We start from the raw sequence: 12,950 nt of genomic DNA, 5'->3' as shown, positions 1-12,950 counted from the left end.
GGGTCAGGTGCCCTAAATGGTATTCTTTGGTGGCACATGAAAACGGCAGACCAAACTCTCCTCAGAACTCCCAAATTCCAGAATCTATAAAAAGAGATTTGAAAACATATTCTACTTTTAACTGACATAGTGTAATCTTTTAAAAATTGAGGTACAATTTTTTAATTATGTTTTTTTCCAACTTTTTTATTTGAATTAGAAACAGGATTGTTTTATATGACAATCCCAGTTCTCTTCTCCCACCTGTCCTCCCCTACCCTCCCCAACTAAAACCTTATCTGTCACATATCTTTTCTGCTCCCCCTGGATGGTGAGGCCTTCCATAGGGTGTCATCAGAGTCTTTTGTATCCTTTGGGAGAGGGCCTAGGCCCACCCCCGTGTGTCTTGGCTCAGGGAGTCTTCCTCTATGTGGAATGGGCTCCCAAAGTCCACACCTATGCTAGGGATAAATACTGGGCTTCTGCAGGAGGTCCCGTAGATTTCTGAGGTTTCCTCACAGAAACCCATGTTCCTTCCATACCACCCTGAACGCTCCCGATCTCGTCTGATCTCGTAAGCTAAGCAGGGTCGGGCCTGGTTAGTACTTGGATGGGAGGTACAATTTATATTACATAAAATTAACCATTTTAAAGTGAATAATTCAATGGCAGTTAGTATTGCACAGCCACCATATTTATCTAGTCCCCAAACACTTGCTTCACTCCAAAGTAAAACCACTTATTCACTAAGCAGTTTCTCCCAATCCTCTCTTTTCTCCCCATGACAAACATCAATCTGCCTTCTGGCTGTGTGCATGTATCTGATCCAGGTACCAGCTGCCTCATAAATGGTCACATATAATAATCTGTAACCCTTTACATTTAGCTTTTGTCACTTCACATGTCATGGAGATTCATTCACTCTATAGGACAGCATCAGAACTCCATTCTTTTTTATCAGCGAATAATACCACAATTTGTTTATCCATTGATAGTCATTTGGGTTGTTTCCAATTTGAGTTTTGCAAGTAGTGCTGCTGTGAACATGTTGTGCCTGCACTCAGATAACTGTTGGGGATTCTTTTGACCATATACCTGTGAGTAGTGTTATGAAGATCATAGGATAATAATGCTGGGAGGAACTGAAAAACTTACTACAATGACTGCACGATTATACACTCCAATTATCACATGAGGGGTTCTACATATTCACTAATACTTGTTTTTATTTGTTTAGTTTTTAAAATCATTACAGCCATGCTCTTGGATATGAAGTCATATCTCACTATAGTTTTGATTTGTATTTCTCTATGATTAGTGGCATTGAATAATTCTAATGTCCTTCTTGTCTCTTTTTTAAAAGACATTAAAAAGACATTTTAAATAACAAGCAGAGATCCAAATTTAAGACAAAATTCATTTGCATGGTTGGCTTCCAAATACAAATAACTATTATGCAGCTGGACCAATATGTTCCATGAACTTTACTATGTTCACACACATAAGGCAGTTATTCCAAAGTTTTATTTCAGTTTGTTTTCCTTATCTGAGTGTCAGAGGAATATGATGCATAAGAAAATATAAGTTCCATAAGGGCAAGACCAATAACTACAGGAATAGGTTTCACTATATGGACCCAGAAAATAGAACTGCAGAAAGGAAGGCAGAATATTGGATCTAGGATAATTCTTAGAGATTCTTCTGCCTAGGGCTGGGTGAATGGTGATGAGATTAGCTAGGATATTGAACTCAGGAACAAGAACACAGTAATAAAGGAATTGACTCAGAATCATTATTAATTCAGAGTTCCATTTTTACTTTTTTTACTCTTTCACTTTTATGCTTCTTTTGTAACACCCTTCCTATGTGGGAAATTGTAAGAGAAAAGATGAAAAGGTGATACACAAACAAAAGGTAATAAAATTGCTATTTACAAGCATTTCTTAAGTCTCAGTGTTTTGGCACTTCTTCTCTTATGTCCTGTCTTGCCCTTATCTCTGATGAATGTCAGTCCAGTACCATCTGGTTTTCTGTGCTTAGGATGACAGTGTTTACATGCTGCTTATCTCAATTTGGTTGTCAAATTTGTTAAGCTCATACTCTGGCTCATGAATTAGAGCACACTGTCTACTGAGCAGAATTAGCTATGGATGCAGACTGTGGTTCACAGTGACCCCTGTTGAACATACCTTTGTGATTAGGGGACGAATCACTGACTTGTACTGTATCGAAGAAAATTAAGCTTACTTCAATTTGTTAAAAATGTATTGGTCCTACTCATCTCTTCAAATTAATTATAAAAATACTATAACTCTGTATAATTTATACTTCTAAAAATAAGCAATATTTCTGAAGGTGAGAGAACTATTTCAATGTATGAGATTGTTTCACAAATTCACAGGTTTCCTTTTTTGTTTGTTTGTTTTGTTTTGATTTTTTGGTTTTTGGAGACAGGGTTTCTCTGTGGCTTTGGAGCCTGTCCTGGAACTAGCTCTTGTAGACCAGGCTGGTCTTGAATTCACAGAGATCTGCCTGCCTCTGCCTCCCAAGTGCTGGGATTAAAGGTGTGCACCACCACGACCCAGCTACAAATTCACAGGTTTCTTAACCTCTGTTTTTCTGTCATACACCCTTAAACAAATAAATAGCAATCCTACCAAAAACTCCTGGGCATGTGGTCCTGGGACAACAAAATAGTAAACTGAGTGAGTTAAGTGGAGCAAGACAGTAATTCCTCTTTGGCTTTAAGTTCAGCTCCAGCCTCTAGGTTTTTGCCTTGAGTTCCAACATTGGCTTCCATCAATGGACTGTGACCCAGAGTATGTACACCAAATAAACCCTTTCCTTTTCAAGTTGTTTTTGGTCATGGTATTCTGTGGTGATATATTGCTTGAACAAATAAAGCCTGTCTGGGGGGTCAGAGAATGGAGCTTGCCACTATCTAATCATAGAGGTCTGGAGGTCTGTACAGACCTCACAGGCAGGAAGTGAGTCACAGGCAGGAAGTGAGGTAGCTGGGCAGAAACAGGATATATACAGGGAGAAACAGGAAATTTCTCTCTTGTCTGCTGAGACACTAAGGAGGAAAAGTGTGCTATGGCTTGCTCCTTCTCTCTGATCTCTCAGCATTTCCCTCTATATCTGACTCTGGCTTTTTATTATCTAGACCAATTAAGAGCTCCATTTACAGCATTCTATTACAGCAATAGAAAGCTTAACTAAGGCAGGCATTATTGTGGTTGTTACTCAAGTTCCCATCAAAGGTGATCATCCAATTAGATCGAGAAATGTGCTAGGATACAAACTTGGAGTATGAGTTTTGTTAGTATAGTCATGAACCAGGGACTTCCAAGGTGTTAACTACTATGATCTGATTAAGACCCTTAAAAGAGCTTTCTGGGTGATCTTGGTCTAAACACCCATGCCATGAAACCTGAAAGAATATTATCATCAGATACATGGGGAGGGGGTGTTCAACTTTAGAAAGAAATAAAAATGCCTTCTACAACAGCAGCAGAGCAAGCAAACACAAACTACAGGTTAGGCAGGAGGCCAGAATTGTACAGAGTCCTATTCTGGTCTTCAGCAACAAACACATACTTCCTATGTAGCACAGACTTCCTATGTAGAAGACTTGCTAGCTGATGAGTACTCAGAATTATTGCATTTTAAAACTTTCTTCTCCAGCCAACCTTCCTTGGTTTTAATCAAAATCAGTAAAAACAACTTTAGTACTTCTTTTATAGGCTTTTGTTCGACTCATACTGATATCTTGGCTCAATAAATAATTTATTAATTATCCACTAACTATAGAGCCCAGGACCTAGTACAGGACTAGGGGCCTGGGACTTTAGGGAATAGAATGACTAATAAGACCCAGTTTCTGTCCTCAAGGAGTTCAGTGCCTTTCTCCATCTCTGTCAACTTGCCTATGGGCCCAAAAGGCTACATGTGACATTTTTTTTTTCAGCAGAACCAGTGTAGATAAGTAGGATTTTGTGTTTGTTTTTCAGATGGTGGGGATAGGACCAAGGATGAAGATATTATAGGTGGAAAGGTGGAAATTTTAAAAAGACAAAAGCAGATAGAAAGCATTCTTTGAAAACTGCAAATAATTGAACACTGGAACAAATATAGGATTTGAATGGAAGAAAATGGCATGCTGTAAGGTTAATATAAGGATGAAGGTGGATGAAGAAAGGCAAATAAATAAGCTTGGACATCATACTGTGGATAGTGGGGTCCAGGCAAATAAGGAGGTCAGATGTGTGTTTTAGAGATAGCATTTAGCACCGGTGATCAAACTGAAGGAAAAGGACTTGAAAGTAGTACAGCGTAAAGAGGATTTTGTGGGAGACCAGCAATGAGATTTTAAAAAGGAAACTCAGAGATTACTAACCATTCAGTGTATCTACTATTCATTCCTGTGAATAACTCAAAGCAGCAGTCTAAATAGGCCTTAATTTTGCTTCCCTGATTCTCTTTTGGAGAGATGTCATGCTTCATTCAGGGTGGGGTGGTAAATGACATCTATAAAGAGCCATACTCTTTACAAAAAGGACTTCTATACTTAAAAAAATACAAATAAACATTATTTCACAAAGCACACTTTAGGATATAAAGGAATGTACTTTTGAGGCCAGGGAAGCAAGTTGGGACAGGTTTCTTTGTGGAATATTCAAAATTGAATATACCTATGACTTACCAAAACAGGATTCATACCCCTACCTTGTCATTTACCATATGTCAATTCTTGGACAAATTACTCGACTTCTCTAGGTTGCCATTTTTAAGACGTTATGTGTTAGGATTTCAACAATAAAGAGGAAGCACATTCCAAAAGCAACTTTGAACAATATTTAGTGAAGTTAAATCAAGAAGAGATGATGAAAGACATTGGGGCTGACAACAGGGGAGACTTCTAGCCCTAGACCTTGAGCAAATCCAAAGATAAAAGCTATAGCTGTAGATTACATGGGGTGTGGCCTCTACAAAGCCTATGAACCGACTCAGAAGCCAGCCAGGAAGTGAGTTCTCCCCACATCTTTCCACAAACATTTTTTTCTTATATTTCAGATATCCCAATAGTTGATAGGCTGAATCCAGAAAAAGGAGAACACAAGGAACTCAATGGCAGTCCATAAAGGTCTATGTTAAAGAAAAATTGAGACAAAGTCTTGTGGGGCAATGGAATATACTATGCCCCAAACTTAATGATTGGCTACCTTTCTCTCACATAGACTTGTTTTGAGACTCAAATGAAATAATCTATGTGAAGATACACAGCAAATTTTAAACAAAATGTGCAAATTAACCATTTTGAGATCTATAATAGACAATGAGTAATGATCCAACTTTTAAGGTTGACAGATCTCAGTCTCTCAGGATAATTGTTTTTGTTTTTCCTTTTTGGTCAAAAATTAAAATCTAAGGGTAATAGCCAAACAGAAAGGGAAATTATCTGAGTTTGAATCTAAGTGAAAAAGTAGTTCCCCAATGTGGAAGAAATAACAGAGAAAAGGCAGGAATGAGAAGTCTATTTCTTTTGTGGTCCAGAACCAGTTTTTTTTCTATAAACACAAATTTACTTGCAAAAAAATTTAGCAATTATTGGCAGAGAAACATTGTGTTCATAATATGTAAATAAGCTAAGTATGGATTCAGTCATTAGTAGACAATATTTTTGGCCAAATTTTATTTAGCGCACAAGCTTTATAATCAAGTTCAGAATTACTTTTAGCCTTCTTGTCCACTGTTCTTTAGCTATACTGACTTTCTTGCTATTCCTGGAATGTTTGCTGCCTGAAAACTTTGGCTTTGGCTATTCCCCATGCTCATTTTCCAGAGATCCAGCCGCACAGCTGTCACTCTCACCAAATTCTGTTTAAATGTCATTGTCTCAATGAGGTCCACTCTGTTCAGGATTGCAGTCTCCCATCTGAGTCCTTGACTCCCTTGTTCTAGTGTACCTTTTCCCTCCATAGCATCTGTGATGTTCTAACATGCTATTCACCATACTTCACTATTACAGTTATTTTAATGTCTGTCTCCCTTTGCTCCCTTGCTTAGAGGGACAGTTGAGTTTGGACTAAGCCCTTACAGCAAGGCCTGGCCCACACGAGGCACTCAATAAATACTCATTGGTTCAATCAATCTATCACCTAGTCAGATACATAAGTGGTTTCAGAAGGCTCAAGAACTTTAGCAAGTTTGTGTCAATGTGAATTTAAAGATCCCAAAAGGCATGTTATTTTGATGTTATATTTTAAACCTCATCATAAATTTTTACTTATAGGTGAAACCTCATGAGATAGCTAATTCTCATTATAATTACATGGAAAAGCACCACCATTCTATTAGAAGAAATATGAAGTTAAGCATAAAACAGTACTGTAGACCATAAGAGTTTGCAATTGGTACTGGAGAGATGGCTCAGCAATGAAGAGCATTTTCTGCTTTTCCAGAGGACCAGGGTTTGAGTCTCTGTACTTACCTGGCAGCCCATAACTCTTTGTAACTGTGGTTTCAGAGGAGCTGACACCCTCTTCTGGACTTCAAAGGCACCAGGCATTGAAGTGTTACACACACTTAGATGCAGGCAAAACTCCAATATACATAAAATAATAAACTTAAAAATAATAAGGGTTTGCAATTATCATACATACTGTAGATAACTGTCAACCATATAATTATACTAATAAAATGTAAAAATTCGTCAAGCGGAGGCCTCTGCACTCTAGGGGGGCCCTGGTAGTGGATTAGTATTTTTCCCTGGTGTAAGAAGGGACTTTGAGAGCCCATCCTACGTGAAGGGATGCACTCTTGCCCTGGACACACGGGGAAGAGCCTAAGCCCAGCCCAGGATGATGTGGTGGACTTTGCAGAGCCCCCATTGAGGGCCCTACCTGCCTGGGAGTGGAGGGTGGAGGTCGGTGGTGGGGGAGGAGGGGTAGAGGTAAGGGGAGGGAGAGGGAGAGGGAGAAGGGATTGACATTTGAAACAAGCTTGTTCCTAATTTGAATTAATAAAAAAAAGAAAAGAAAAAAATTCCTCAAGCAACTGGGTACTTTGTGGCAGCCACAGTGTCAACACTAGCCAGTTTGCCAGTTGCTCAGAGGCTGTGCCAGTGAGTTCAAACTGGTCTTAACACACATAAATGCATTTGGGGCCATTTTTTTTTCAGAAGTAACAGAAGTTCAGAGTTCTACATAATTTTCTTAGACAAATATTATATTCTAATGCAAAAACATGTTGAGTAAAGTTGGATTTTTAACTGTAGGTAGTTTAGGTGCCTCTGCATAAAAACCACTGTGAGGCTGCTTTGAGTGAACAACGGTTACTTGTGTGCCAAAACGGTTCATACACTCATGGCTTGGACTGTAGGAAAAAAAGCACCAAAGGACTTACATAATTATTTTGTTGCAGAGATAAATGGAAAGTCAAATTAGAAGCTCACATGACAACTTGATCTGAAACTATCAAACGGCAAATGGTTTCTTTCTAGAAAGTCAAACCTCTGCCTGTCATTACTGAAAGATTATGAAGTCACTGCATGGCTATCTTTTTCTATCAATGAAGGACATGATTGTTAATAGACTTTATCACAGATTGAACTCAGTTTGGACAATGGCTTGAACTCTGCTTTAGTTGTAATTAGTGTCATACATAAAAGTGTGTGTGTGTGTGTGTGTGTGTGTGTGTGTGTGTGTGTGTGTATGCACATTTTTGTCACTTGATAAATGTTTTAAAGATTTTCATTGCAGCAAAAACTACAACATTTAAATTAAAATTGAACTGCTCCAAAACTAGAATCAATATGTACCCTATTTTATTTATTACATGCTGAACTATTTCCAAAGAGCCAAATTAGCTTTTTAGTAAACACTTGTATCACGTATAATAGGCAACTATGTCCCTCAGAAATTCACATGTAGAATGAATATAACCTCCAATCACTCAGAACGTGACTGGATTTTGAAATAATAGCCTTTAAAGAAATCCAAAGATGAAATGAGGCATATATGTGGACCCTAATCAAATAAAATGTATTTCTTTTAAAATGTGGGCATTAGATACAGGTAGAAGAGAGACTTACGGAGAGACAAAGAAGGTGACCATCCATAGTCCATAGTCCTAACACCACAGTCTTAAACTTCTGGCAACCTGAACTATGTGGGGATGAATTGTTTTTTTAAAGCTACCCATTATATGGTATTTGTTATAGCACCTAGAGACCTTAGTCCATTCATAAAATGATGAACACTGTCTTAAAACTTTAGTTACTAATCCTAAATCACAAGTATCAATGATACTGGCTGCCTCAGTTATGAAATACCACGAGTGAATAAATAATTCTATAGTGAGTAAAATTTCCAGACACAGAGGCTTGCTTTGTAAGCAACTAATATTCATATTTAATCCTATAAGGTAGACATTTTTCTAAAACACAGTGCCATACGATATTTTCCCCTTTAGATAGTTTCTATCACAATTTAACCATTTTTAAAGAAGAGAGTAGAAATTTCCAACAAAATTGTCAGTAACTTCTTAGTGCTTTTATTTATTGCTTATACCTAAGATTTAATGTATAGTATTCCAATTAATTCCCAGATCAACTTTGTAAGATCTGTATTATACCTAACCTTATGCCCCAGTTTATGAATAGACTATGATGGGAAAGGGGGAAAAAAGAGAACCAAAGAATTAATTATGCAAAGTCCTATAACCACTGAGTGATGGATGATATCAGATTTACCCCAGGAATATGAGTCAGAATCCCTTATTCAAATGTATAGCTAGGGAGCAGCCCGGTACTTGTAATCTGCAGATTACAAATCCATACTAGATTGCAGGCCATACTGGGTGAGGACACCTGTCTGAAAACTAGACAATCAAACAAACTATAAAGAGGGCTGGAGTAGAATGTAGTAGCTGAGTGGTTAGTGGAGTGCTTGCCTAGCATTGAATGAGGTGTTAGCGTCAAACCCCAGTACTTCAAACAAACACATAAAAACTCCTAGGGGGTTCTCTGTTAACCCTAAACACACACTAAGAAGAGGAATTATAGGCCAACTGATCTAACTCGTAACCCCACCTTGACTAAAATCCACACCAGAGTACCTTATCTTAACAAGCAAGCAATCCAGGCTAATACAAAAGGTAACTAAAGAGGATTACTTAAGAGTTCCCTAAATGAAAGCCTGCATGTAAATCCCCCGGTATATTTCTTGAGTAGTTAGGTGCTGGGGAAAATCCTCTATAGAAGTAGGTGGGGTCACAACCTTATCAGTCCCAAAGGATTTTGTTAAGTGCTTTGAAAACTGAGTAGGAGTTCAACCACAGTGCCACTGGCCAACCTGCCAGAGAACTACCAGGTAAGGTGCTGTGAGCTTTGTGCTGTCATTTTGTTAAGGAGGCAAAAAGGGAAACATCTGGATTGAACCTTTTGATTCCTCGTTACATTAATTTTATTCAGTGTTTTAAATTCAACCCACTCACATTTACAAAACACTTCACACAGACTACTTCCTCATGAATGGAGCTCCATTCAGATCTCACCTAAAACATCAAACTTATTCTGAAATGACTGAGGTTAAAGCTTGTTCAGTGTCAATTTGCAAGTATTATAAAATGTGAAAAAGCAGTCACATGAATGCAGGAGGGTAATGTGAGGGCATTGCTTTACAGAAATCAAGGCAGCTAGGGGGAAGGAACTAAGATGGGCTTTCAGGAATCCAGCATGCTCACGACAAACCATTGTGGAGGCGGGCATTTAAGCCCTCAGGGGGAAGATTTTATGAGAATCATTGCCCATGAGCAGTATCAGCTAACAGCTTGGGAATCAATGTGACTCATTTCTCCCCAAACCTGGAGCTGCTTTCTAGAAGCTCCCCTAACCCCCTCCCCTGTGGCCTTCCCAAGTCTCTTAACAGATGTTGGGGGAGGGGGAAGCTGTATGGCTTTACTAAGTTCTTGACTTCAGAACGTACATTTACTGAATCTTAAATGTCTGATAACCTCCAGCCCCCCAAAAGGGGCAATTAGAACACACTGATACCCTGCCCCACACCTGAGCCTCTTTCCCCCTTAAATGGAGCACTGCTTAGAGCAACATAAGTGCCCACACCGTTTTATCTAGAAACACAAGCCCCGGGGCTGTAGCGGCAGTAATCTGGAAGGGCACTCAGAGGGTGCGAGCCTCCCCGTGTGACAATTAACGAAAGTCACAAAGGCTGTGGTCCCCCCTGAGAATCCGCGCTCAAGCTCCCTGCACCTTGGGGCCGGACTTTTTGGCGCCACCAGTTTAGCAGAGCCACCCCGCGTCGGGGAGCGGCGCTAGTCGCTGCCGGGTCGCCTGTCTAGGGACCAGGTGAGGGGACGCACTGGTCCTCTCTGGCGGAAGTCAAGGAAGGGGGACAAGTGGGGCGTGGCCCGAAGCCCTTGGAACGGAGTTGGTAGAGACTCCGGGCCGGGTAGTGAGGTCAGGGATGCGCGGTCCCCAGGCCGGCGGCGACCACGTGGCCGGCGGGCGCCGGCGGTGGTGACGGCGGGTGGGCGGGGCGTTGGGGACGCGCTGCGGGCGCTCGGGCTCTGCTACCTGGTTCTGGAGCCGCATCTTCGCGGGGGCGGGGTCCGGAGGGCGGCGGTGGAGGCCAGGCGGGCGCGGCGGGCCGAGGACCAAGGCCGAGTCACTTCGTGCAGGGTCCCTCGCTGCTCACTCGTCCGCCCGCTACGCAATCCCTGTCGCCGCCTCTAGGGGGCGCTGGACGAGTAGGCGGAGGACCCACCCAGAGACTGGTTCCCTTCAAGGTTAAGGGGTTGGGCTTGGAGTGTGTGTATGCTTAGAAAGCTAAATGAACAAGTTTTCAATACTGCGGCTTATGCTGTGCTTGAATTTTAAGTGCGGTAGCTTCTTCACGGCTTAAGTACATCAACACCATTTAGACAAACTTTGGCAAGACACTGTTACAGGCCCTGTGTATATGCGACTTAATTGAGATGCTTAGAAAAACAAAACAAAACAAAACCCACTCAGTGACAAGGATTGTAGATACCTTAAGTGGATGCTTCAAGCTATGTTAGTCTGTTTGCTGTGTTAAGATAACGTCTGTCCAAGTAAAGTTAGGAATGGAAACCACTGACATGAGAAACCCAGTACCCCCTGCCCCCCCAATAAATGGCCAAGACTTTTGTGCACTGCGGTTTGAGGTAAAGATGGTTGTTAACAACCCTTCAGTCATTCTGTGGCCTCCTATACCATACCATACCAGAGGTTTGCATAATCCAGTATTATTAGCCCTGTAATTGGAAAAAGGATGAACGTCAAACATGTGATGTTCCCCTATTATTTTACAAGTATCACTTCGGGTATTCAGACACTCACACTTGGACTGTTGAGAATGCACACTATTGCATGAAGAAAAACACAGGAAAAAAAAACCCCAACCAAATCAAAAACCCCAAACCTCAATTCTTAGTCTCACACAAAGTAAAACACAGAGAATGTCAGGTAGGAGGTGGTATATCTGGACTAAAGTAAGTTTCGTGTGAAGTTAGAACAGAACACTGACATTTATAGATGAAGGCCTGAAGCTGAAAAACCAGCTATGAGTCACAAGGGATCTTGGGGGGGGGGGATTTCTAATCTATTGCTTTGCTTTACAGTTCTCAGCATTCTCATACTTGCCCTAGTTCAAGGAGTTTAGTTTTAAAACGACGACCCCCCAAAAAAAAAAAACAACTAAAGTCAGGTTACTATGTTGTAAAAGGACTAAGGAGTAACAATGACACACATTTTAAGTTGGTTTCATTATAATGACACATTATTAAAACACACATTAACTGTATTTTCCATCATACTCAGTTTAAGTTTTAAATGACTACATCTTAGCTGAACAACCACTGCTAGTTTTAAGAGCTGTTTTGTAATACAAGAGTGTTGTTTTTTAAGCAAATGGGGATATACCAACTCAGAAATCTGCTAACAAATATTTTGGCTCACAATTTTCATTCTTATAAATTTGAGGAAATAAACATTAATGCACCCAATGATTTGGCCTTGTGATTGCTTACTGTGATAACCTTTGAAATATGGAAAGAAAACCATGAAAGAATGAATAGTCATCAAAGGAAATTGATCATTCACACAATGGAATATTCTAGAGACATTAAAGGTACCATCAATGAATATTTATCAACATGCTTGCAATTTATTTTATAGTAAATACAGATGACAAAATTATATACTTAGAAGGATTCCTTATTTAAAAGAGTAATTGGCTATTTTGGAAGGGGGGATTGTCTCCTTATCTATATTAGCTTTTAAGAAACAATTATAAATGTTAAGTATTTATTTTGAATTAAAACAAATTTGTTTTGTATCACTGACTGATTATTATAAAAATGACTATAATGAACAAAGTCTCTTGGCAAGCGACAGGCAAAGTCTTGGTGTGTTTAATACAGTAAAGAACATGGTCTCAGCACTGTGGTTAGAGCATCAATCAAACATAGGTCCAAATCTGATCTATATTTTCTTTAGAGTATGTCATCTTGAACAAGTTGTTATTTTAAAGCCCAATATTAGTAATAATAGTAATAATGAACATTAACTGAGAATTAATTTTGTGCCAGTGATGAGGCTAAACACTCTGTACCATCTCATTCCATCAACAGCTGATGAGAAAATGGTCTTAAGGAAGTTAAATAACTTGCCTAAGTTTTCACATCCAGATAAAATACATCTGTGAGACACAAGGGGACAATTTCAAGTGCTTTCAAACTGCCAGGTATATATAAGAAGCAGCTGCATATTTTTCATGATTTGGACACAAGCCTTGTAGTAAGTACTGTGGATAACCATATCATTACTCAAATTATCTGCCCAGGGAATCTGATTTGGCCATTTGGTGTGGGATGTGAGAGCCTGGGTTCTAAAGTTGTCTTGGTTTGAGTTGAAACTCTGGCTCAGA

The 12,950-nt window shown here is 39.7% G+C and overlaps 1 protein-coding gene across 1 annotated transcript in view; it reads right to left on the bottom strand.

The window, feature by feature from the left end:
* The window catches only part of Elavl4 (ELAV like RNA binding protein 4), a 142,066-nt gene extending 131,366 nt beyond the window's left edge, over positions 1-10,700 (bottom strand). The window contains exon 1 of the mRNA XM_035439718.1: positions 10,577-10,700. Coding sequence (XP_035295609.1) covers positions 10,577-10,594 — 18 coding nt within the window. The 5' untranslated portion in view covers positions 10,595-10,700. The remainder of the gene's footprint in view (positions 1-10,576) is intronic.
* Between the last annotated feature and the right edge of the window lie 2,250 nt (positions 10,701-12,950).

This window comes from Cricetulus griseus, chromosome 2 (assembly GCF_003668045.3).
Source record: "Cricetulus griseus strain 17A/GY chromosome 2, alternate assembly CriGri-PICRH-1.0, whole genome shotgun sequence".
NCBI classification, from domain to species: Eukaryota; Metazoa; Chordata; class Mammalia; order Rodentia; family Cricetidae; genus Cricetulus; species Cricetulus griseus.
This window is presented reverse-complemented; position numbering and strand designations above follow the sequence as displayed.